This window comes from Neophocaena asiaeorientalis, unplaced genomic scaffold (genome assembly GCF_003031525.2).
Source record: "Neophocaena asiaeorientalis asiaeorientalis breed wild unplaced genomic scaffold, Neophocaena_asiaeorientalis_V1.1 scaffold119, whole genome shotgun sequence".
Taxonomy (NCBI): Eukaryota; Metazoa; Chordata; class Mammalia; order Artiodactyla; family Phocoenidae; genus Neophocaena; species Neophocaena asiaeorientalis.
Genome location: NW_020175821.1, coordinates 2,999,112 through 3,026,131, shown reverse-complemented (window position 1 = coordinate 3,026,131; position 27,020 = coordinate 2,999,112). Strand labels below are relative to the sequence as shown.

The following is a 27,020-nucleotide window of genomic DNA, read 5'->3' as shown; positions in this document are numbered from 1 at the left end:
GTTCGGTTGTAAGAATGGAAGGCGATAATGGAGGAGACCAGGCTGCCTAAGCATTGCCACGTACAGGGACAGAAAGCGGTGGTTTCCTGGGACAGCCAGCACTGCCCAGGCCTGGGAAGTCACTCCCTACTGTTGCCATAGCGTGACTAATGTGGCTCCTGCCGGCTGAGTTCCGCTCCCCGGAGGATTTGGCCCAGGCCCAAGGAGGGCGCTGACAGTGCAGCCCTGCTGGGAGCTGGGTTTCCTGGCAGCCAGGCAGTGGGCAGGTCTGACCTGTGAGAGCCTGGTTCCCGCCTGGGGCTTGGGCTGGTTGCAAAAGGGGCTGGTGCTCCTGACGCAGATTGCTCTCGGTCTCACTCACTCTCCCAGGCTGGTTCCCAGGAAAATGAGGAGCTCAGAGGGTGTGTCACCTCTGCCCTGGGCACCACTCTGCTCCCAGGGGGAAAGCAAGCCAGGCCCAGCTCCCTCAGGTGTGCACACACTTACACACTGGCCTAGCACGCATGCCCAGAACAAAGATGCACGTGGAGAGAGACCCCTCACACAGACCCACACAGAACTGAACCTGGGCACACACAGACACATAGACATACAGCCCCCAAGAAGCGAGGTCCAACCTAGATGTGCACCCACAGGCACAGAGACCAACTCACACACCCAGACACACACATAGAGTTGTGTATAATACATACTCCTAAGGGCAGACATTGTGTGGCTACACAGACATACACGTTCAGAGCTATACACATCTCACCTAGACACCCACATTTACAGACATGGATACACAGACTTGCACATATATGGAACGATTCAGAGGTTTGCACAAAGGTAATACCCACTTGAAATACACAAGAGTAAAAACAGGGACACAGGGGAATGTACATGAAAACCAATATGTCATATATACACACCTTGTCATCAGTTAGCATTTATTGAACACAATCTGCTAGTCATGCACCAACAGAAAGAGCTCCCCACGAGTCACACAGACACAGAAACTCAAGTTCCCTCATAAGTGCCACTTGGGATTATATGGGGGCCCTGTCTCCAGGCCAAAGATGAAGGACATTTTTTTCTGTCGATGGTCACCAACTCATGGTGGAAAAAATAATCAACTGTGGATATAGTCTCATTTATAAAAGAAAAAAATTATTTAAAGGAAAACAACCTAAATGCCCCCAATGGGGATCTAGTTGAAGAAATTATGGTCAGGGTGAAATAGTAAACAAACATACATATACGGTTATAGATTCTGGTCGGAGTTAATAATGACATGAAAAAATGGTTAAAATTAAAAAAAAAACCCAAATACAAAATTGTATATACAGCATAATCACAAGAAATATTTCAAAAATATGCATAGAAGAGAAGACTGAAAGGAAGTACATCAAAATATTATTACTGGGCTTCCCTGGTGGCGCAGTGGTTAAGAATCCACCTGCCAATGCAGGGGACACAGGTTCAAGCCCTGGTCCAGGAAGATCCCACAGGCTGCGGAACAACTAAGCCCGTGCACCACAACTACTGAGCCTGTGCTCTAGAGCCCGTGCTCCGCAACAAAAGAAGCCACCACAATGAGAAGCCCGCGCACTGCAACGAAGAGTAGCTTGCGCCCGCGTGCAGCAGCGAAGACCCAATGCAGCCAAAAATAAGTAAATAAAATTTTAAAAAAGACTATTAGTACATTTTCAATCTTCTAGTTCTTCAGATTTTCCAATTTTTCTACAAGCATTTATTATGGAAAAAGAAAATAGACATTTTAAAAAATCAGCTAAGAGTTGGTTACAGAGATATTAAAAATAATTTACATTAATAAGCACTAATGTAAGACTGAATATGTAAGAAACATACACTTATCCATTTAATATAATCAATGTTCCTTTAAATTTAGATTCAAGAGCAGAGAAAGCAGGGGAAAAGAGGCAAATGGAAGAGAGATAAAGAGGTAAAAACAGTCCCAGAAAAGTAGAGAGAGGACGCATTATAGAGAGAAACAGAAGCAGAATGAGACAATGGTTTTGGAACCAGGGGTAAATCCCTTTTGCTCTGCACGGGCTTGGGCCCCCGTGCCTCAGAGGGCCTTTCCAGCAAGCCATTGCTCTTTAGGGCTATCTTCAGGCCTCAGTGACACAAACCTGGAGATGAACTTTATCCTCAGGATCCCCTACAGGGCACACTGCTTGGCTTTTTCATCTTAGGCACTTAATGGCCAGCAGCAAACATTGCCTGAGCTCAAGACTCTGTGGGAGCACATGGGCATGAGTAGGACTTTTTCTCTGTCTGTTTAGCTGGAGAGATGTAGCCTGAGCAAGTGACCAAATTTGGTGTCCCTTCAATGTGCCAAGAGAGCAGTGAGGACAGTAATACAGGTCCTGGAGAAGGGGAGTATTGATTGGAAGATGGTTAAAGGAGAAACAGCGCATCTGGGGGATTGCGGGGGTGGGGGGAGGTGGGGGCACTTTCTAGAGGATTTGGCAAAAGCACAGACTTGGAGTCAGAAGTAAAAAATTATTGGGGATCAGGGAGTGGGGATCACTGGGACAAGCTGGCCTTGTCCAGGTTGGTGTCAGATTTGAAGTCCTGAGTGCTTAAATGAGAAGCTGGGAGTTCACTGCAGGCAATGAGAGGTACTAACAGTCTTGAGTCAGGGAGGTGCCAGAGGATAAGGAAGCAGCGCTAGGGGGACTGGAGTGGGAAGCGGCAGTGGCAGAGATGTAGGAGCGAGGCTGATAAGGCTCAGTGACCCAGCAGGAGAGGAGACATAATGACATGGATGTGCTGGTACCATTAGAGAATTAGGGAAGTAGTTGGAGGTGGGGCGGCCCAAAGATCACCTAATGAGGCTTCCTCCCCTGACCCATGGCACCTCTAAGTCCCCTCGGAGCAGTTTGAAAACCTCTAATCCAGAGTCTTGAGTGTTTCATTTTGCAAATGAGGAAACTGAGGCACAGAGAAGGAAAAAAAAATTGCCTAAGGTCATGGTTGATGCTAGAGCCTGAACTTGAACCAGGAAGGGAATGTGTCAGGCTGGGTTGAGGTAATGGCAGGCCACGGAGCAGGGGTGTGAGACCCCCATCAAGACCTGGCTGCAATGGTGCAGCTCAGCACCTCCACCTGAGGGGGCAAGGGGACAAAAGGAGACAGGTGGCTGGAGTTCTGGGGGGTGGGCCTAGGTGGGACAGAAGTTGGACAGTCTTGGGTAAAACTAAACTTGGGGATTATCTGAGGTTTCACTTGGCTAGGGTTTCTGTCCCTCAGCCATATGCTGTTTCTCACATACACAGCTTCCTGCAGAGGGAGCTGCGCAGGGACAGAGTGCTCACCTGGCCCATTAGTTGCCTAGCAGGTGTTCCAGGTGTCCCAGGAAATACCTCTCCACACGAATAACACCCATGTACCTACTCTGGAGTTTGCAAAGTGCTCTTGTAGCCACTGAGTAATAATATCTCACTTGCGATATTACTGTTTTTCTCTGAGCCTCTCTTTCCTTATGGGTAAAATAAAGTGGTGCCCTGCCCCCCACAAATGTGCCCATTAAAGTTCCTTCCAGCTCCAATTCCAGGGAATGTTCTCTGGATCCCTGCTCCTCTCCAAGTCCTCAATCAATGAATGCTCACTCTCAAAGGATTTCTGGGACCAATCTTCAATTTAAGTTGCTGACAACTGGCATCCAGACCTTCACTGGATCCTTATGTGGACTTTGAGTGCTAAGGCTGAAGACTGGGTCCAACCAACTCAAGTCCAAGAAGTTTGGCCAGTGGTTGAGGTTTAAGCTGTATATGGGGGTCCTTTCATGCTCAGGGTCTGAACCAGAGGGCCACTCCAACCTGAGACCCTGGGCCCTGTGGACTGTTGGAAGGATCAGAGCAGGAAGGTTAGAAGGCTCAGGATTGCCCCAGAGCCCAGCGCTGAACACTGTGCTCTAGAAAGGAGGAGGAGAGGGGAGGGGCACCACCCGCCTGGTGAGGTCATGGGAAAGCAGCTCTGGCGCTGACACCTGGGGAAACCCGTTTCCAGGCTGCTTCCCACGCTAGCTTTCCTGGGAACCAGCTAAGCCCCAAGCGGGGAGCCCCCAACCCACCCCCCCAGTCCAGTTCCCATCACACTGTCCCATCTAGTCCAGCCCGCCCCTTTCGATCTAGCCTCATTCCTTTGGTACTCAACCTGCCTCCATCCAAACTGTTGGGCCTCAAGGGACCAGTGTGCTGACTCCTGCAGGAAATGACACAAGACAGCAGCTTCAGAAACTTAAGGCTTTATTTGCAGACTCTGCACTGCCTTATCTTCTAGGTTGTGACCTTGGAGAAAGCCCCTTCTTTCTTCAGGCTCCAATTTGCAGCTCCTCCCCCTCCTCTTGCTGGGCCTTGCCTCTCACTTCCTGCCCCACTCCTGGCCTAGCCAGTTTGGGCAGTGCCTAGGGAGCACTGAGACCCAGCTCTTCCCAGGGACCAGCCCTACCCTCCCTGGCCTTGGGGGTTGAGGACAGCCCAGGTGGCAGCCTTGCTCCTCAGCTGCCCCACTTCTCTGCTCTCCTTCTTTCTCTTCTTCCTTCCAAGCCTAGCCCTCTCATCTGCCTCCTCCTCCCCAGCCTGCCTCCAGTCCCAAGGCTCCAAGCCTTTACTTTCGGACCCCTCTCAATCTCTCACTGACGTCCGTCTTACCCAATCCATCCTAAACTTCTCTCCAGTTCAGGGCCGGATGCCTTCCAGCCCTCCTAGATGCCCAGCTGTTCCCCAGGCTCTTCCTCATCCCTGTGCCAAGGAGCAGGTGGGGACCACCAGGAGTGGTCCTAATTCAGTCAGATTGACCTAAGGGCCCATGAGAAGAGACTGGGTATTGGATCCCAAACTGCTTGGAGGGAGCTGACACTGTTAGGATCATCCCATGAAAATCAAAGTACTGGGATTTATTTCTCTGTACTTGAGAAATCCAAGTCAGAGAAATCCACAGAAATCCAAGTCAGAGGCTTCCCTCCTCCAGGCCCTAGGCTCACCCTGGCACATAAGAGTGGGCAGTTGGAGGCTGTGTTGCCACAGTGTTCATATGGGAACTGAGTCCCACGGGGGTGACGTGGCCCTGCCAGCAGGTCCCTCAAAGGTCCCATGCCCCAGGTTCTAGAAGTCTGTGGCCATTGGCCTACTGATCATTTTGCTGCCACAGCTCTTCAAACAAAGCAGAAGAACTTCTTCCAGCGGCAGCGGGAGAGGGTGCGCACACCTTTGGCATTCAGTTTCTTCTCCAGCCGGGCTTTGTGCTCAATGGCACTGAGAATGGCCAAGTCAAACACCTCCTTCAAGTTCTTCTGTGTCAAGGCAGAGCATTCCAGGTAGCAGCAGGCCCGGATCTTCTCGGCCAGACCCTGAGCCTGGGGTTGAGGCACGGGGCCTTTCCGGCCTCCCTGGTCCAGCTGAATCAGTACATTGACATCGTCCCTCAGGTCGGCCTGCGTGCCCACCAGCAGCACGGGCGCCTGGGGGTTGTGAGTGCGGATCTCTGGCAGCCATTTCTCTGTGATGTTTTGGAAGGAGCTGGGCTGCACCACGCTGAAGCAGACCAGGAAGACATCCGTATCCGGGTAGCAGAGGGAGCGAAGGCGATCAAAGTCTTCCTGGGATGGAAAGGCCAGGCCATTAGTAGGCTTATTCCCTGCCCCTGGACGCGGGAATCCGCTTGTCACCTGAGGTTGGAGACTGAGACTCGTAACTAAGGGCCCAAGGCCTTCTCCATTCCTGATGGATCAGGGGTCCTCCCAGCTTCCAGCCCACCTCACCCCAGACCAGCAGAGGCCGCTCCCTACTCCTCTCACCTGTCCCGCTGTGTCCCAGAGCTCAATGCGCACCGGGGCTCCGTCAACCAGGACTTGCACTGCAGAGGAGGAGCAGGGGAAAGTCTGAGTTACAGCGTCCAGGATCCCACCAGGCCTCACCAGCGCCACCTCGGGGCCTGCTCCCGTCAGCCTCCCCGGCGGTTTCAGTGCACTCGCGCCTCAGCGCCAGCCCCAGCCCCGGTGCACAACCCCAGCCCCTGCCACGCGGCCGCCGGGGCCGTTGAAATTACCGGAGAAGGTGTCCAGCGCTGTGGGCCGGTAGCGCGCGGGGTACCCATTGCAGGTATAGCTGACGATGAGGCTGCTCTTGCCCACGGCGCCGTCGCCCACAAGCACGCACTTGATGCCCAGCTCTGGGGACGCGCTGCCCCGCCGCGACGGAGGGGTCGGGGCCCGGAGCGGGGACGACTCGGCCTCGCTTAGCTCCCGCGGGGGCATGGCCCGCTCCCGGGACAGCCGGGTACCAGGCTCCGCTGTGCTCGGTGAAGCAAGGTCCTTCGAGGTTGCCTCTGACTGAATCTGCCGAGACCCGGCTCAACCGCCAGCAGCTAACCGCGGGTATATGGGGGGCCCCGCCTACCTCATCTGCATATCTCATGCGGCCTCGGGCCCCGCCCACCCTCCAGGCCTCCTCTAGGACCTCCCTCTGCAGCGTACCGCAAGAGGTCAGGCAATCTCTCACACCCCGAGAAAGAGAGGCAGGCCAAAAAATGACGCTCGGAGAATCACACAGGTACGAGGACAAAGACTCGCCCAAATGAGGCAGATCTAGGTATCTTGGCAGAGAAAGATATCCAGGATTTATTGTTAGGAGGAAGAAGCAAATTGCAGAACACATAATGCTGCATGTTCAAATTAAACCTCTGTTCAAATTAAAACAAAAAACTAGACATGTTTGTACGAGTATAAAAAAGTCTGGGTAATAAGTTTACTAATTAATGAATTATTTTTTTAAAATATAGAGATCATGAAGAGGCCGAAGATACACTCAGGCGTGAACTCAGCAGGCAGGAATGTAACGACCCCCTTCCACCGAAGAGCGTCCTCTAGACTCAGCCTGAAGGCAGGCTTTAAACACCTTCACTCTGCTCCTCTAAAGGAACTCAGGGTGCTGGAGAAGCTAGCTGGGGAGGATCTTCAAGGACAGTCCTCCAATTGAATATTTTCTAAATCCCCAAAGGTCCTAATATTATCTTCATCATCATCATCATCATCATCAAAAGCACATAGTAATTAACTATTTGCTGATGCTGTTCTGGGCCGCGCACTGTCCTTGCCTTAGAAGGAGTTTACAGACAGAGACAAGATATCCCAGGTAGCCTAAGAAGGTCACCAAGAGAGCAAGTGAAAAATAGCCTGATGCTGATTTCATCTCTTTATTGCAGCCACACCAAGTGACACCAGGCCCAGAATCCTTTCTCTGAATTCCAAGCCCATACAAAGATCTCAGCCTACACAAAGATCATTGAAAACACCGCATTCATGAGTTGTTGAAGGGAGACTGTTGGGAGGCAGATATTAAAGAAAAGAGATAATCCAATTTCTTAAACAGTTGGTAGTATAAAAATCCCTAAGTCAAAATCTCTAAATCTCTTGAAAAAAGTCTCAGGACCCCTGGTTTTTATTTATTTTTCTTTTTTTTCCCCCACTGTTGGTCAAAAGTTGAGGACAACTAGAACATTGCTGATTTAACCATTTAAAGCTTGACTGTGGGGAAATGGTAGGATCCCCAGTATCCACTTCTGCATCCCAATGTCTACATCCTGCATTTCCTATGTCCGAGTGTCTGGGGATGCTAATAACCCCTAACTATAGCCCCCAGTGACTTCTCAGACACATCCACATAAGTTTATTCATCTGGCAAGTGAAAGAAGCCTCAAAGTGTTGTCTTGCCATTGTATAACCCAGGAGGTCTAAAAGCTATTCTTTTTGCTCTCCTGGAAAGGGAGGCAAGAATGGGAATTTGAAAGACCTAGACATCAAGAGATGTGCCCCAGTATTCCTACTTCTTCAGCTCATTAGCTGTGTGATTCCTGAGAAATCACTTGCTCCATCTCAGCTATACAATGCCAGGTGAAGCATATTTATTTCTTAAGGTCCTTCTGGTGCTAGCAATCTGTTATTCAGGGAACCTGGGGAAGTTGCCTCAGCCCAGGTGTCTGGGACAAAATTAACACACACACATACACACCCAACACACACACACACACGCTCTTCTTCACAGCACTCTTGTCCTTTTACCCAAGCTTTAATAGTTTTATTGTAGCTTATTACCCAAGCTTTAATAGTTTTATTGTATTTATTATTGAAGGTAATCCTGTTTAATTCTTTCTGCAGGTAGAAGGGGTATAAATAATACACAAATACACAAATGGGGGGAGGTATCAGCTGGCTATGGTTAAAGCCCTAACTTGGCCTGCAACAGGCCATTCTTCACTGGCCCCTTGGGTGGGGACACTTTCGAACCTAGGTCGTTCTGTCGGAGCTGGTTTAGGGACAGTCTTGTCAGCAAGAGGGGGAGGGAGGAGACAACCTGGGGAGCTGGTGAGTCATCTATTTCTCAGCTAAGGGCTTGTAATTCTGGCTGTTGCTGCTGGGAGAGTCCCCTCCCGAGGGTGGCTTGAGTCTTATTCCTGCCCACCTGACGGATTGTCTGTCCCAACTTCCAGTCAGATACACATTTGCTAAGACTAAAACGTCGCCTTGACTTTCTCCTTGGAGAAATGATTGATTTTAGGATTGGACTAGGAAATATACAAGATGAGCCTGGGAACATTTTGTAGCACAGAAAGTAAGGAAGTGCTAAACAAACAAACAAAACAACAGGAAGGTGGAGATAAGTTAGAGGACACAGGGGCCAACTGAAAGAGCTTCCAAAGGCCAAATCTGGGACAATTGGAGCGACAAAATAAACCAGTATTGGATTATAACCCAAAGTATAAAATAAATAGCTGCTAGTCTATTCTGATATAAATGATTGAATACATAAATAAATGGGGGATAATAGCCAAATCTCCTGTGAAGAATTCCAAATAATGTATGTATATACTCCACCCTCAAGGAGGAGTGTAAACCAGCAATCTTGTGGGCTGTGTATAGTGATTTCCTTGCAAAGAGGACAGTCTGAAAAGGGTGGGGAGATAAATAACTTTACAGTGGAGAATCCTGACAAACACTCCCTCAAGCAGGTGATCAAGATTAAGATCAACACTGATAAGGCAAGTTGCTAGTATGCACCCTTGATGTGATGTGATGAGAATGACATTTTACCTCTGAAGAACTCCAGCCTAATCATGAGAAAAACATCGGAAAAGTTCCAACTGAGAGACATTCTACAAAATGCTGGCCCAGTACTCCTGAAAACTGTCAAGATCATCAAAAACAAGGTAAGTATGAAAAACTGCCACAGCCAAGAGGAGCCTAAGGAGACATGACAATTAAATGTAATGTGGGATCCTGGGAGAAAAAGAGGACATTAGGTAAAAACCAAGGAATTCTGAATAAAATATGAACTTTAGTGAATAATAATATACCAATGCTGGTTCATTAATTGTGACAAATGTATACCATACAATGTAAGATATTTATAATGGGGGAAACTGGGTGTGAGATACACGGAAACCCTGTGCTATCTTCTCAATTTTTCTGTAAATCTAAACTGTTCCAAAATAAAGTGTATTAAAAAACAAAAAAACTGAGCTTCCCTGGTGGTGCAGTGGTTAAGAATCCACCTGCCAATGCAGGAGACACGGGTTCGAGCCCTGGTCCAGGAAGATCCCACATGCTGTAGAGCAACTAAGCCTGTGCGCCACAACAACTAAGCCTGCGCTCTGGAGCCTGTGAGCCACAACTACTGAGACCCTGTGCCACAACTACTGAGGCCTGCGTGCCTGGAGCCTGTGGTCCGCAACAAGAGAAGCCACTGCAATGAGAAGCACGCGCACCGCAACAGAGTAGCCCCACTTGCCGCAACTAGAGAAAGCCCGCACGCAGCAACAAAGACCCAACGCAGCCAAAAATAAATGATAAATAAATTTTAAAAATTAAAAAAAAAACTAATAAAGAAAAGTATGGTACTGGAACAAAAACAGACACATAGATCAATGGAAGAGTATATAGAGCCCAGAAATAAACCCTTGCTTGTACAATCAATCTACAACAAAGGAGGCAAGAATATAAAATGGGGAAAAGACAAGCTTTTCAAAAATGCTGCTGGGAACACTGGACAGCTACATGCAAAAGAATCAAACTGGACTACTTTCTCACACCATATACAAAATAAACTCACAATGGATTAAGACTTAAATATAAGACCTAAAACCATAAAACTCCTAGAAGAAAACATGGGCAGTATGCTCTTTGACATAGGTCTTAGTAATATTTTTTTGGATCTGTCTCCTGGAAAGGGAAACAAAAGCAAAAATAAGCAAATGGGACTACATCGAACTAAAAAGCTTTTGCACATCGCAAGAAACTATCAACAAAACAAAGACAGCCTATTGAATGGGAGAAGATATTTGCAAACAATATATTCAATAAGGGGTTAATATCCAAAATATACAAAGAACTCATAAAATTCAACGAAGAAAAAAACCAAAACAAAACAACCCGACTAAAAAATGGGCAGAGGACCTGAATAGACATTTTTCTGAAGAAGACACATGGACGGCCAACAGGCACAAGAAAAGATGCTCAACATCACTCATCATAAGAGAGATACAAATTAAAAGCACAATTGTCAGAATGGCTATCATCAAAAGACAACAAATAACAAATGTTGGTGAGAATGTGGAGAAAAGGGAACACTTGTGAATTATCAGTTGGACTGTAAATTGATGCAGCCACTATGGAAAACAGTATGGAGGTTCCCCCCAAAATTAAAAATAGAACTACCATATGATCCAGCAATTTCACTTCTGGGTATTTACCTGAAGAAAACAAAAACAATAATTCGAAAAGATATATGCACTCCAATGTTCATTGCAGCATTATTTACAGTAGCCAAGATATGGAAACCACCTAAGTGTCCATGATAGATGAATGGATAAAGATATGGTATATATGTACAAAGGAATATTACTCAGCCATAAAAAATGAAACCCTGCCATTTGTCACAACATGGATGGATCTACAGGGTATTATGCTAAGTGAAATAAGTCAGACAGAGAAAGACAAATGCCGTATGACCTCACTTATATGTAGAATCTAAAAAACAAAACAAAACGAAATAGGGACTTCCCTGGTAGTCCAGTGGCTAAGACTCCACACTCCCAATGCAGGGGGCCCGGGTTCGATCCCTAGTCAGGGAACTAGATCCCACATGCCGCAGCTAAGACCCAGTGCAGCCAAATAAATAAATACATACATAAATATTTTTAAAAATAACAACAATAAAATAAAAAGAAGAGTCGTAATTACAGAGAACAAACAGGTAGATGCCAGAAGGGAGGAGGGTGGCAGGGAGTGAAATACTGAGGGGATTAAGAGGTACAAACCTCCAGTTATAAAATAAATAAGCCACGAGGATGTAAAAGGAATATGGTCAATAATATTGGAATAACTGTGTGGCAACAGATGGTTACTAGACTTATGGTGATCATTTCATAACATATGCAAATGTCAAATCACTATGTAGTACATCTAAAACTGATGTAATATTGTATGTCAACTATATCAAAAAAACCCCAAAAACCTAAGCCCTAAGTTAAAAAAAATTAGCTAGCTTAGGGAGAGTGTAAGATTAATAAAATAGTTTTAATTAGCAGAAAAACAAAACAAAACTAAAACGTGGCCCTGACATTGAATCACGGCAGTCATAACATTTTGTTTCCAAAGTGTCCAACACAAGGTGTATGGAGCTTTAGACTTGTAGAAGTGCTTTAGTTTGCCCTATCTCACATGATACCCAAGTGCAATTGCTGGGGTCTGTGAGGGGTGTTAGGGGGAGTATACAGGGGCCCAGAGAAGTTAGGGGACTAGCCTCAAGATCAAAGAAGCTAGTAAGTGGCAGACAGTCCCAGAACCAGCAATCCACAGGTTCACACTCAGGTATGGTCAAATTCTTAGGCATTTCTGTTAAGCCCATATCTTATTTAAAATTACTGCATACATTGGAATACCTACAGCAAAACCTCAACTCAGTAAGAATAAACCAAAAGAAATCTACCCGTACCCCACCACCGCGATTTTCCTATTGCTGAAAAAGGGATTAACAAAAAAGAAAGAGTTTACTCAAAAAGTTCAGTGCACAGGCTCTTTGTGAGTGAAATGCACCTCATGTAGTCTTTTTCTATTTCTTCTGCATACTAAACTCCAAAGCCTCCGAATCAGGCTTGCTACTCAGAAGGAGCCCAGAGACTCAATGGGCAGGTCAGAAAGCTTTGAAATAAAAAGCGGATGCAAGAAAAAGAATTTTGGGCTTCCCTGGTGGCGCAGTGGTTGAGAATCCGCCTGCTGAAGCAGGGGACACGGGTTTGTGCCCTGGTCTGGGAAGATCCCACATGCCACGGAGCGGCTGGGCCCGTGAGCCATGGCCGCTGAGCCTGGGCGTCCAGAGCCTGTGCTCCACAATGGGAGTAGGCCACAACAGTGAGAGGCCCGCGTACCGAAAAACAAAAACAAAAACAAAACAAACAAAAAAACAGCGGATGCAAGAAAAAGAATTTTATATCTAACACTTAATTTCTTTGTCCATCGTACTTCAATAAACCTGGGAAGAACACTACTTATTTACCAACATACTGATGATAATACAATAATTAGGCTGCACACTCACCAGGCTTTCCAGTTAATTAATTGGATTTTTCTCTACTCGGTGTACTTGTGTCCTGGGAGAGAGCTGGCGGCAAAGTCAGCGGCCTGGGCTGAGTCAGCCTCCTGGTGCCAGGGGAACAGGATCTTGCTAGTCAGCCCTCCAGCCCCTCCATGCCATCTGTCTCTAGGATCAGGCTGCCTCTGGAGCGTCGGCCCTGCCCTGCCCACTGTCCCGCATCCAGCCTTGCTTAGCCTTTGCTTCTCCCTGTCTTTCTCTCCACCCGGTCTCCATCTACCTGATCCCAACTGCTACTGCCCCCCTCAGACAACTCTTTCCTGCCCAGTATTTTTTTCTTTTTCTTTTCTTTTTTTTAACTGCCTTCAGGAGTTGCCAGCTAAAAACGTTCACGTAAAAGAACTCCCCTCTCCTTTCATTAACAGAGTTCCCCTTCTAACTTCCTTATTTCTGATCACGTAGCACAATTCTCTCAAGCTAATGAATTGGAAGGAGTTGGAGCCGAATACTCTCCAAACCTTCCGATGCACTTGGACTCCCTCCTCTCCATCCTCCCCCGTCCTCAGTCCTTTTCGTGAAGTACTTGACGCCCCTCTTCCTTTTAGCATCCCTTGCCCAAAGAATCACCTCCTGCCTGCCTCCCTGGCTTTGTTCTGCTCATTTCTAGTGCGCTCAGTCTTCCTAAGACAAGTTTATTCTGTCACCCTCCCACTAAAAAACCTATAGTGAATCCCTGTTTGCCATTGGATAGACTGTACAAGTCCCTGCTGGCATCCCACAGCCTCTAATTACAGTATACCCCCAGGATGGGATAAATAGCCACTGAAATAATCCTTGAGAGAACTTCCAATGATGTAGGAAAATGTTAAAAATAGTGTTAGGGCTTCCCTGGTGGTGCAGTGGTTGAGAGTCCGCCTGCCGATGCAGGGGACACGGGTTCGTGCCCCGGTCTGGGAAGATCCCACATGCCGCGGAGCAGCGGCTAGGCCCGTGAGCCATGGCCGCTGAGCCTGCGCTCCGCAACGGGAGAGGCCACAACACTGAGAGGTCCGTGTACCGCAAAAAAAAAAAAAAAAAAGTTAAATGATACAGAATTATATAAACAGTTTGAGCCCAGGTATTTTTTTTTTTAAAGTGTACAGTTAGAATAAAAGAGAGTCCTATATGAAGGACATAGACCAAAATATGGAGATTTATCGCCATTGGGTGGGAAGCCTGATATATAATGAACACTAAACACGTTAGCAATTAATATTATGTTGCTTTATCATCATTTTCTCTCCTTTTTCTACAATGAACATGTTATTTTACACTAAAAAAAAGTTACTGGGCTTTCCTGGTGGTGCAGTGGTTAAGAATCCACCTGCCGATGCAGGGGACACGGGTTCAATCCCTGGCCCGGGAAGATTCAACATGCCGAGGAGCCACTAAGCCCGTGTGCCACAACTACTGAGCCTGCGCTCTAGACCCCATGAGCCACAACTACTGAAGCCCGTGCACCTAGAGCCCATGCTCTGCAACAAGAGAAGCCACGGCAATGGGAAGCCCGTGCACTGCAACGAAGAGTAGTCCCTGCTCACCACAACTAGAGAAAGCCCACGCACAGCAATGAAGACCCAAAGCAGCCAAAAATAAATAAATTTTACAAAGTTACTGAAATTAAAAAATATATTTGTCGTATATTTAGAAAAAAAGAGGAAATGCACCAACATGTCAATGACTACCTCTGAATGGCAGAATTATGAATAGTTTGTTCTCATTCATTCCTTCATTCCATGAGGTTCTTTTCGAACCCACTGTGGGGCAGTCACTGTGGAAAGTGCTGAGTGCACGTGGATGAACAAAACAGGCCTCACCTCTTTCCCCACCTCGCTCTACCCTACATTAACCTCCCTTCTCTAAACTCATTGTCTGTTTCTCTCACTTTGAGAACGTTATGTGTTTCCTGTGTGCATATCATATACTTCAAGCAGCTGGGAACAGGGAGGGTCTCATACAACTTCTGGCTCTTACTGCCCCAGTCCAGTGGCATCCCACTTAGGAGGAGCTTATTAACTCTTTGTGGAATGAATAAATGAATGGGGAGGCATGATTTGCCAAATGATAAAGAGACTGATAAGCAGGCAGCCCCACCTTCCCTGATGTCACAAGCACTTGTCCAAATGGCCAAGCCCTGGGTTCAGCCAAATCCTCAGTTACTTCTCCTCAAAGACTGGCTCCACTGGCCCAAAGCCTCCTCTTGAATAGAAGTTGGGGCCTGAGACCACCGAGGTCCACTCAGCTCCCTGGGGTTAACGCTAGAGTGTGTGTTTTCCTCTGATGATGAGGATGATCATTATGAACATTAGCAACTTTACAAAAAGAGGACCCAATAAACAAGCATTCAATTAATAATGACATCCAAATTCTCTTCTTGGCATTGCTTATATAAATTCACATTTTACATAGTTTTAATCAGGGATGATATTTACATTGTTTAACAACTGGTATGGCTGCAGAGAGATGCTAGTCCTTGCGCTAGAGCAGCTTTTTAGAAGATCTTTAGTGTGCCTGATATTAACCCTTTAGTGGCTGGCTCCTGGGGAAGAGTGATGGGGAGGGGTACACTCAGGGAAGTGGATTTTTTTTTTTTTTTTGGCCACATCGTTGCGGCACATGGGCTCTAGAGCACGTGAACTTAGCTGCGACATGCATGTGGGATCTTTGTTCCCCGACCAGGGATCGAACCTGCGTCCCCTGCATTGGAAGGCAGATTCTTAACCACTGGACCACCACGGAAGTCCTGGAAGTGGATATTTTAACAACTGGTGTGGCCACATCGGTGTGTACCTGCTGAACTTCATCAGTCTGGTTGGGTTTGGAGTGAGTGTGAACCAAGCAAAGAGGGCTTGGAAACAGCCTGAAGAAACAGCAGGAATCACGCCCAGAAGGGAAAGAGTCTTGTCCATTTTGGAACTAAAACTATCTCAGCCTGGCCAAGGAAGAGAGTGGTGAGAAATGAGCTGGAGAGGGAGGCAGGAGCCCAATCCAGGTCACATCACAGCTTTTCTTTTCCTTCAGGGTTATTTCACTGGGGAACAGCTAGCCTAGGGTGACCAGGACTAGGGGGTATCCTGGGACACAGAACTTTCAGTGCTAAACCCAGGAAGGCTGGTCTCCCTAACTAGATCTCTTTTTCCTCCTGTTAGTAGGTCCAGCCTGCTCTTCAGAAAGACCACAGCAATTGAAACTAGAAACAGAGCAGGATTTTCCAAACCACCATGAAATCACCTTTCACTATTTTTTGTAAAAGTGCTGATAGAAAGGTACTGGGTTTTGTTCACATTTAAGTTTGTATAAAGCTAGTATTTCTCAATCAACTTCCTTTCCCTGCCTTTATTGCAAATTATGCTTTTGTTAACAAGAGACAAGATAGCTTGATGGCTAAGAGCGTGGGCTCTGGGCCAAAGCATCTGGGTTGGTATCTGGGTTGTGTCCCTTAATAACTGTTGTCTTTTCTGGGCTCCAGTTTCCTTGTCTGTAAAATGAGATTGATTAAAATAGTACCTGCTTCATAGAATGCTGTGAGGATTAAATGAATTATGGAGAATGCTCAGCATAGTGCCGGTACAGAGAGAATGCTCTGCAAGGGTGCACTAGTGTTATAATTATCTTCCTCTGGGACAGGGCAAGTTTTTTCAGATGAAGTCATGGCTCCACCTGAGACTGAACAATACAAATTTGTCAGATAAGGTAGATTCGGAATTTCTTCTTCTGTGACCCAGACAGGGAACACAAAAAGTCATCATTCTAATACACTGGTATTGTTATTATCTTTATAGGTGAGGAAACTGAGTCTCCATTGAAGTTAAGTGACTTGCCCAAGGCCTCACGGCTAAGACTGAGCCAGGATCGCAGAACCCCGTCTGTCGCCCCACCATCACCCCCGTTTCAGTCCTCCCCTTAAGAATGGTGGGCTATGGGGACTTCCCTGGTGGTCCAGCGGGTAAGACTCTGTGCTCCCAGGGGGCTCAGGTTTGATCCCTGGTCGGGGAACTAGATCCTGCATGCATGCCACAACTAAGAGTTCACATGCCGAGACGAAGATCAAGTGTGCCACAACTAAGACCCAGTGCAGCCTAAATAAATAAATCTTGAAAAAAATAAGAGTCATGGGCTACACCATCAATGGACATGGTTTAGGAAGACATGATATATGTATACACACACACGCACGCGCGCACACACACAATGGAATATTACTCAGTCATAAAAAAGAATGAAATATTGCCATTTGCAGCAGCAAATGGATGGACCTAGAGAATATTATACTTGGTGAAGTAAGTCAGACAAAGACAAATATTATTATGAAATCACTTATATGTAGAATCTAAAAAATAGTACAAATGAATCTATATACAAAACAGAAACAGATTTATGGACACAGAAAACAAACTTACAGTTATCAAAAAGGAAGGGGGGCAAGGATAAATTATGAGTATGGGATTAGCAGATACGAACTACTACACATAAAATAGATAAGCAACAAGGGTTTACTGTATAGCACAGGGAAATATATTCAATATCTTATAATAACCTATAATGGAAAATAATCTGAAGAAAAAATATATATAACTGAATCACTTTGCTGTACACCTGAAACTAACCCAATATTGTAAACCAACTATACTTCAATTTTTAAAAATACAAAAAAAAAAAAAGAATAATTATGGGCTACAAAGCATGCTATCTATTGTTTTATTATCTTTTGTCTTATAAACTCTAATATCCATTCTGACATTTGGGCAGAGATCTTTTGACTTTTTTAATTTTTATTTAAAAAAAAATATTTATTTATTTATTTTTCTGTCTATCTTGGTTACACCAGGTCTTAGTTGTGGCATGCGGGATCTTTAGTTGCGGTGTGTGGACTCTTAGTTGGGGCATGTGGAATTCCTCTTAGTTGCGGCATGCAGACTCTCTTAGGTGTAGCATGCATGTGGGATCTAGCTCCCTAGCCAGGGATCGAACCCAGGACCCCTGCATTGCAAACGCAGAGTCTTACCCACTGGACCACCAGGGAAGTCCCGTGGGCAGAGATCTTTTTAAAATTTGATATCGCAATCAACTCTATTGAGATATCATTTACATCTAAAATGCACCCATTTTAAGTGTATAATTTAATGAGTTTTGACCAATGTATCCACCTACATAATCAACACCACCACAATCAATATACAAAACATTTCCATCTCCCCTAAAAAGTTCCTTCTTGCTCCTTTCTAGTCAATCCTCCACCCCCATGCCAGGTCCTAGGCAAACACTGATCAGCTTTCTGTCGCTAAGGTTTAGTTTTTGCGTTTTAGAATTTCAAATAAACAGAAACGTGCTCTGTGTACTCTCCTATGTCTCACTTCTTACACTCAGCCCGTTTTTGAGTTTCATTCATGCTTTTGTATGTAAGGCTAGTTTGTTCTTTTTTTAATTGCTGAATAGTATTCCATTGTATGGATGTACCACTATTTGTTTATTCTCTTATTGATAGACATTTTAAAAATAAATTTATTTTATTTATTTATTTTTGGCTGCGTTGGGTCTTCATTGCTGTGCGCAGGCTTCTCATTGCAGTGGCTTTTCTTGTTGCAGGACATGGGTTCTAGGCACGAGGGCTTCAGTAGTTGTGGCGCACGGGCTTAGTTGCTCTGCGACATGTGGGATCTTCCCGGATCAGGGATCAAACCCATGTCCCCTGCATTGGCAGGTGGATTCTTAACCACTGTGCCACCACGAAGTCCCTCTTATTGATAGACATTTGAGTTGTTTCCAGTTTGGGGCTATTATGAATAAAGCTGCTATAGACATTCGTGTCCAAATCTTCGTGTGGACTATGTTTTCTTTCTCTCAGGTAAATACCCACGTATGGAACTGCTGGGTCATAAAGTCAGTGCATGTTAAGTGGCTGTGAGTCATCACACCATTTTATATTCCCACCAGCAATGGGCTCCAGTTGCTTCACAGCCTCACAACACTACATATTAGTGGTCTTTTTGAACAGTTTGGATTTTACTGTTGTTGTTGTGTTGTTACTCTTGTTCTTAATGTAAAAATCTCATTACTTTTAAAAGTTTGAAAACAGTTTCTGCAAGAGGCCACGTGGATGAGTACAGAGGCAAGTTTTATTCAGACATATGCAGTGTGATGGCATGATGTAAATGCACATTAACGTGTCAAGTCATGCATTAACTCAGCAGGCACTTCCCAAGTACTTACAGTGTCAGGTCTTATGATCTAAAAGGTTGGAGACAGGATGAGGGCTGGTTGTTAGATTTTATTGGGTTTCACATAATCAGAGAAGGCTTCCTGGCTGAGGCATCTTTTGAAATGTATCCTAGACTAAGGGATAGATAAGGAGCATAGAAACTGGCTTGGAGGCAGTGCCCTGAAAACCATTATTCCCTGGGTGCTGTCCCCAAGTGTCTCTAAATGGACTGTGAGAAGGGTTTGGCTTTCAGAGAACTACAGACTGTTAGAGATGGTCTAGTTCTACCCTCACCAGTTACAGTTGAGGAAATACAAGGAGTTCAGAGGGGCCAGGTGACTTGTTCAGCAGCATCTGGCTGAGTTAGCTTCCATATCCTGAGAAGAAGGGGGTCTGGAGAAACAGCCCGGGAGGGTGGTGGCGAGGGCAACGGCCAGCCTGGGAGGGGCTCCTGGAGAGGTGGTGCTGGTCCAAAGCATGCACCCCACCAAGACTCCCAGACTTCCTAGAAGTGTATAAAACTGTAGGTACTGACAACTAAAACTTTTCATCTTAAGACCACATAGCTGCAGAGAACGCCACTTGTAGCGTACTGTGAATAGTAATGCTTAAATAAAACTATGACCTCATTCTTTTACATATACACATTGGAATCTAAAATACCAAAGGAGTTTGATATTCTAACACATCCATTTAAAATAATGTGAACAAGCTCTCCTTTAACAGTTGGAAAGTTTATGTTATTTATTTTCTCTTTCAGTGCTCCCAATCTTACTGTAACATATGTTACGACTGAAAGTTTTATTGGTACCTTATCCTAATTGGGTGTAATTAGTATATACATTTTTTAACGTTATAATGTTATATATCTGGTGACTTTGAGGCTCTAAGTCTTAACATTGTTTTCTTTTGAATTAAATTATCATTATAATTATTCAACTCATCAAAACATAAATATATTACACATTTTGATATAGTTACACATAAAAAGTAAAATTATACAAGAAATACTTTTTTTTTTTTTTTTTTTTTTTTTGCGGTATGCTGGCCTCTCACTGTTGTGGCCTCTCCCGTTGCGGAGCACAGGCTCCAGACGCGCAGGCTCAGCGGCCATGGCTCACGGACCTAGCCGCTCTGCGGCATGTGGGATCTTCCCGGACCGGGGCACGAACCTGCGTCCCCTGCATCGGCAGGCAGACTCTCAACCACTGCGCCACCAGGGAAGCCCAAGAAATACATTTTTTGATGAGATGCATCAGGCTCTTTTGGTTTTGTTTTCAATCAGTTTATGCATTCATGGATAGAATGCTTGAATGCGACAAAGTTCAGCATCAATTCTCTTACGTTTTTGTTTTGTTTTGTTTAATGTAAGTGCAGAGAAACCTTGTTCACATACATCTTTAGACGGGAATGGAAGGAGGTTTGGTATAGCAATATTACTTGATTATTTGACTCCCTTCCAAATTATATGCCAAAAATATTAGCAATTATTTTTAATGATGTTTTATTTATTTAGGCCGTGTTGGGTGTTCGTTGCTGCGCGCGGGGCTTTCTCTAGTTGTGGCTAGCGGGCGCTACTCTTCATTGCAGTGCGTGGGCTTCTTGTTGCAGTGGCTTCTCTTGTTACAGAGCACCGACTCTAGGTGCGCTGGCTTCAGCAGTTGTGGCTCGCGGGCTTCAGTAGTTGTGGCTCGCGGGCTCCAGAGCGCAGGCTCAGTTGTAGCACACGGGCTTAGTTGCTCCGCGGCATGTGGGATCTTCCCAGACCAGGGCTCGAACCCGTGTCCCCTGCATTGGCAGGCGGATTCTTAACCACTGTACCACCAGGGAAGTCCCTGTTAGCAATTTTTTTTCAATTAACTAAAGTTTGATTAGGTTCTCAAATCGTATTCGAATTAGCGAATTAGAAACCGTTCGATGTTTTCTTGTCACTTGGTCTTTATTCTCTTTGTGGGAACACCAACAATAATTCCAGTGGTCTCTTTGCTGGGCTCCTGGAAGATTTTTATGCCCTGAAGCAATGTACCATGGGGTGGAGTGGTTTCCATTTCACCATCCTGGTGGGTGAGTGGTGCACTTTTGTTCTGAAGAGTTAGGAGCAGGGGAGGTGGAAGGGGATAAGACCTTGCTCCCAGGGGCCGTCTCCTGATGGTCACTTTTGGCCCAGGGAAACTCTGGACACTTATTCCCTTAAAACTATTTGGTGTGCTCTCCTTGGGACCTGTGAACCCCAGTGTGAGGACCGCTGACCTGAGGATGCCTTCCATACCCCTAAGGACCTGTGAACCCCAGTTTAGGACCACTGACCTGAGGATGCCTTCATTTCCCACCTAGAGAGGTGAAAAAAGTGTCCTATCCCCTCTCACCTAGTGGCTTCTCTGGGGTCTTCACAACCCTGGAAGGTGGTGGGAAGAAAGAGGGCAGGCTGAGTCTATACATGCCTTGGGCAGGGCTTTGTCACTCAGTGAGAGAAGGAATGACAGTAACAGGGAGGGGAGAAGGCTTTTTGAGAACTGGGACTATTTTAGGTAGATTTGGAAACATCTGGAAGGGAATCAAACAGGAAGAAGAAATTTACCTCTTACAAAGGGTTGTAAAGAGGTGTTCTGAGTGAGCCAAGGACCTTCTTTCTTTCAGCATATTTTAGCAGAAGCCAACAATGTGCCAGCCCTGTGGCAGGAGGAGGTCTGCAAGTCACCTGTCACTGCCTTCAGCGAGCTTATACTGTACACAGTTGGCCCAGGGAGGGGGAGGGAAGGGAAGAAAGTGGGAGGGGGAGGAAGAAGAGGGGAGAGGGGAAGGAGGGGATGGAGGAAGAGGAGAGAGAGGTGAAGGGGAGAAGAGAGGGAGAGAGAAAGAAAGAGAGAGAGGAGTTACTAGGCAGTTGTAATGCAGGGAGATCATAATGTGGGGTGATCAGCACAGAGGGCTGAGGGAGCACCCAGGAGGGGCCCTGATCCTGGCAAGGGGAGGGGTACCAGGGAAGAAGCCAGTCTGGAGGGAGCAAACACCTAAAACCAAATACTCAGGTGTCTGGAGGGGTGGGGTGCATTTTGGCAATATCCTTAGATCAGCACTGAGAGATAAGAACAGACCTGATGAGGAGTTTAACTGGGTATGAGGCAAAGGACTGCTCTGTTTCCTTAATAAGTCTTACAGCTCTCTTTCTCTCTCTGTATATATATACACACACACATATATTTAATCATATATATGATTAAAATAAAAAATTAAATTTATAAACAAATCCATAAATCTCCCACACAGAAGAATTCCAAATGATTTGTACTTTACCCTCAAGTGAGCATAAATCTCCACTCCTTAAGTCTCGTCTGTGCATAGTAACTTCCTTCCAAAGAGTACAGTCTGGAAAGGAGGGGAAGAGTAACTTCACACTGGAGAAACCTGACAAACCTCAGTCAGGGGATCAAGGTCAACATCAACAGTGATAAGTCATGTTGATGATATGTACCCTTGATATGATGTGATGATAACGGTACTTTACCTCTCAAAAACCCCATAACCCCAGTCTAATCATGAAAAAAAGATATCAGACAAATTCCAATAGAGAGCATCCTACCTACCTTCCTCAAAATTGTCAAGGTCACCTAAAACAAGGAAAAGTCTGAAAAACTGCCACAGTCAAGAGTAGACTAAGGAGACATGATGACTAAATACAAGGTCATATCCTGGATGGGATACTGGAACAGAAAGAAGATATTAAGTAAAAACTAAGGAAATATGAAGTATGGACTTTAGTTAAAAATAATGTATCAATTTTGGTTCACAAATTTTAACAAATGTACCATACTAATGGAAGATGTTTATAAGGGAAATGATGTGAAGTTTATGGAAACTCTCCATTATCTTCTCACTTTTTCTATAAATGTAAAAACGTTCTAAAAAAAGAAAGTCTCAACAACAACGACAACAACAAAATCTCTTTTAAAAAAACTAATTACTGGGCTTCCCTGGTGACGCAGTGGTTAAGAATCCACCTGCTGATGCAGGGGACACGGGTTCGAGCCCTGGTCCGGGAGGATCCCACATGCCGTGGAGCAACTAAGCCTGTGTGCCACAACTACTGAGGCTGAGCTCTAGAGCCCGTGCTCCACAACAAGAGAAGCCACTGCAATGAGAAGACCACGCACCGCAACCAAGTGTAGCCCCCTTTCGCCACAACTAGAGGAAGCCCCTACATAGCAACAAAGACCCAACGCAACCAGAAATAAATTTTTAAAAAAACAAAAACAAAAGAACTACTTTGCAGCAACATGGATGGACATAGAGATTATCATACTAAGTTGAAGTAAATCAGAGAAAGACAAGTATCATATGATACCAGTTATATGTGGAATCTAAAAAAATGATACAAATGAACCTACTTACAAAACAGAAACAGACTCACAGGCATAGAAAACAAATATATGGTTACCAAAGGGGAAATGTAGGGGGGAGGGAAAAATTAGGAATTTGGGATTAACATATACACACTACTATGTACTAAATAGATAAACAAGGACCTACTATATAGCACAGGGAACTCTACTCAATACATGGGAAAAGAATCTGAGAAAAAAATATGTATAACTGAATCACTTTGTTGTACACCTGAAACTAACACAACATTGTAAACTGACTATACTTCAATAATAATAATAATAATAAAAACAGATCTACTATCAGCCTAAGGCTTCCTAGTCAGAAACAGTCTCAGATACTCTGAAGTAGAATAAAGAATGTAGACTATTTTGGGGGAATTCCCTGGTGGTCCAGTGATTAGGACTCCGGGGGCACAGGTTCAATCCCTGGTCAGGGAACTAAGATCCCACATGCCGCACGGCCAAAAAAAAAAAAAAGAAAAAAAAGAATGTAGACTGTTTTTCAATGAAAAGAAAAACCAAACTAATTACTCTCTTAAGTCAATTAAATCATTTCTTTCAGTCCCAGTCTTCATTCAGTCAACAATTACTACTATAGTTAACTTGTATTGAGCATTATCTAGCTTTAGGCAGGCAGAGTGACTTACATAGTACCCTATAATACAATGCTACAAGGTAGATTTTTCTCCTTTTACAGATTAGAAACTGAAGCATGAGAAAGCTCATTCATGCAGTTGTTTAATAAACAGTGAATGCCTTACAGGTGCTGGGTCTCTTGGAGTAAATGCCTGCAGGGGCCTCAATCCTCCCAAAGTTGTTACTGTACCATCTGCCAGGTGTCTCAAGAGCAGTCCTGCACTGGCCTCCTCCCTGGCCTCCCTCCCCCCAGTGTTTAACTTGACACTGAGCTCAGTGACCCTTCCCCAGAAATGTCTCCTCAGAGTTCATCCTCTCTGATGTGGACTCCACCCAAGCCTCCACCCATCTTTCCAGAACTCACATCAGATGGTTTCATCCCCAGCCAAAACCTTCTGATGGCCATTCAATAGCTTTCACAATGTAGCTACAACCGGTCCCATTTCTCCCACTGCCCTTCTCCCAGTGCTCCAGCTCCCACCACACCCACCTGCAACATCACACTATCTGCAGGTTTCTGCTCTTGGTTTTCTTGAGGCTTGCTTAAAGCTTTCCCTTTTTTACCCTTGGAAATCATACACGCACTTCAAGTCTTAACTCAAATTCATCAGCTTTCATACACCAGTGTTCTCCCTCCCTGGCCCAGCAGTCAGCCCTTACCTGTCTCATTGCAACTACCACATGGGTTTTGAGGGGTCAGAGCTGGTGGATCTGTATCTCTAGCTGTGAGTTCCCTAAGGCATCTCTGTATTCTGGGTGCTCAGGAATGTCTGAGTTATTCCCCTCAGTCAGCTTCTGTTATGTAAAAGCAAAATGCCCATGTTTCATAATTAGGTGCCAGTAGAGATCGATGCAAGGAAAGCCATAGCAGTTATGAGGGAGAAGTTGTGGTCCAGAGAGGCTTCATGGAGATGGTGGACTTGAGAGTCCACTGTCAGATTAAAGCCACATTTAGAGTTTATTGAGCACATGCTCTACGTTGGATTGTGCTATCGCAAGGAACTTTCACCTAGATCACCTCATTTACTCTTCAACACAGACCTACTAGGTATCATTATATCTATTTCTGTAGATGAGGAGACCAAAGCTAAGAGCATCAAATGCACACAGTGTCACAGCTACTGAGTGACTGGGCCGGAATAAGAAGGCTGGTCTCTGACTCTTACTCCAAAGTCCAGCCTAACATTAAAGAATGAGTATGTGGGGGAAAACTGCTGTAATCAACTCAACAGAGAGTATGTACTGAATCTGTAGCAAGCAAGGCCCACTTAGGCCCCACCCCATACATCCCAGAGAGCAGTGGAACCAAGAGGGAGACTCTGGGGACAGTGAGGAGGTGGCTGGAAGGATTCTGTGTCCCTGAGACACCCCTCCTATGCTAACCACTCCATGCAGGGGGGACATTCTCTCTGCACAGTCCAGACCTGAGAATCCAGTTGTATACCCCTTCCCTCAGCTTGTACTGGCATCCTGGAGAGTGTGGTGGTGAACCCTTCAGCATCTGCTTGGATTTGAATATTGCCTCCTGGCTTCCCCACTTCCTGGCCACATGACCTTGGACAAATTGCTCCACCATGTTGAATTTCAGTTGCCGGTTTCATAATGTGGGGAAAAGAGCAGTGCCTATTTCACAGCATTAGTGTGAAGATGAAATAACAATGAATATTAGGAACTTAGTGTGGTGCTTGGCACATCGTGGGTTACTCAGAAAAGGTATTTCTGGTTATTTGACCTCTGTCTGGACCTTTCTGTATTTCCCTAAATGCAGCCGGCAGGTGATCTGGGGTGGAGCCTTACAAACTAGCAGCTCCCAAGCTGGGATCACTCTTTCCAAGGCGGAAACCTCCCTACCTCCCAGCTCGGGCACCCTCCCTCTTGGGACCTAGCCTGCCGCGCAGCGCCCCTGGCGGTACAGCCGCGTCGTGGCCGCAGGTTTCGGGCAGGAGAAGCCGACCCGGGAGCAGCGAGAAGTTATTTTGGCCCACGAACCAGGCCGGGGCCACTGCAGGCCCAGAGAGCCTTCGGTGAGGGCTGGTGAGGGTCCAGTCCTCTGCGCCTATCAGGAAAGTTCGGCAAGAAAAGCATAACCACACAATGTACGGTGCACACCTGGACGCTTTTGAGAATACAGGAGGCGCGCTTAGTCATTACTCTCGGGCTACCAGTTAAAGCCAGGACACCGGTGACCCTGGCCTAGAGCCTTCACTTTAGCAAGGTAGCAAGGCCCATGGGCCCCAGAAGGGAACAGACTCCGTCTGGGTCGCCTAGGCCGGTGGAAGAGAGAAACCCAACAGCAGTTGCACCCAAACTCTCGCTGTTCTGCCTCTCTGGATTCCCCACCCGCCTCCAACATCTCTTGTCTCGTTCCTGCCAGGCTTTTCAGGCATTTCTTACCCACTCCTGCGTGCTCCCACAGCGCTGTGGCCATGTTCCTGGGTACACGTCACGAGCACGGCTTCCTGCTGGCCAAGCCACCAGCTCTGCCACTTTCTGGACCTGGTGGGCCCCTGGATGTGGGAGAAGAGAGGCCAGTGCCTTGTGAAGGTAGGATTACGATGGCGATTAGATTGAAGAACGGGAGGTTCTCTTGGGGACCTAGGGCAACGGGCTGTTTATTTATTTTAAAAAGTTATTTATTTTATTTTTAAAAAATTTTGGCAGCACTGGGTCTTTGTTGCTGTGCACGGGCTTTCTCTAGTTGCAGCAAGTGGGGGCTACTCTTCCTGCAGTGCGCAGGCTTCTTATTGTGGTGGCTTCCCTTGTTGCAGAGCACGGGCTCTAGAGCGCAGGCTCAGTAGTTGTGGCGCATGGGCTTAGTTGCTCCGTGGCATGTAGGATCTTGCCGGACCAGGGCTCGAACCTGTGCCCCCTGCGTTGGCAGGCAGATTCTTAACCACTGCGCAACCAGGGATGTCCCCAACGGGCTGTTTTAAAAGGTGGGAGCGGGAGCTGGACAGAGAGGCTGAGCAGTCTTCTGAGGGAGGGAAGCCTGGGCCTGAAAGGTGCTGGGGACCCGCTCCTTGTCTGGGGGTAGTTTGCGCTGGGCGGGTGGGGGAAGGGGGTTTGAGAAAGCTGGGATTGCCTCCTGGTGTCAAAGCCTGGAACTGCAGCAGGGTCCAGAGGGGCCTGTGTTCAGCGGGGCCCGCCCACCACCCAGCTAGTCTACAG

At 46.1% G+C, this 27,020-nt stretch overlaps 1 protein-coding gene and 1 non-coding gene across 2 annotated transcripts; both read right to left on the bottom strand.

Moving 5' to 3' along the window:
- Positions 1 to 4,239: 4,239 nt before the first annotated feature.
- Positions 4,240 to 26,359, bottom strand: RHOV (ras homolog family member V). The gene is made up of 5 exons (XM_024732502.1): positions 26,247 to 26,359; positions 22,129 to 22,200; positions 6,058 to 6,603; positions 5,807 to 5,865; positions 4,240 to 5,608 (listed from the first exon to the last, which is right to left on the bottom strand). Exons 3-5 carry the CDS (start codon positions 6,263 to 6,265, stop codon positions 5,165 to 5,167), a joined length of 711 nt encoding a protein of 236 aa, XP_024588270.1. The 5' UTR covers positions 6,266 to 6,603; positions 22,129 to 22,200; positions 26,247 to 26,359; the 3' UTR covers positions 4,240 to 5,164.
- TRNAA-UGC (transfer RNA alanine (anticodon UGC)) lies at positions 17,586 to 17,658 on the bottom strand. The gene has a single exon. It is a non-coding gene; the product is annotated as a tRNA-Ala (tRNA).
- Positions 26,360 to 27,020: the final 661 nt, after the last annotated feature.

Excerpts from the sequence above, each read along its gene's own strand:
- RHOV (XM_024732502.1), bottom strand. The coding sequence starts at position 6,265 with ATGCCCCCGCGGGAGCTAAGCGAGGCCGAGTCGTCCCCGCTCCGGGCC. Across the intron at positions 5,866-6,057 it reads AGCGCTGGACACCTTCTCCG|TGCAAGTCCTGGTTGACGGA; the intron begins GTAATTTCAACG and ends CCTCCTCTGCAG. Across the intron at positions 5,609-5,806 it reads TCTGGGACACAGCGGGACAG|GAAGACTTTGATCGCCTTCG; the intron begins GTGAGAGGAGTA and ends TTTCCATCCCAG.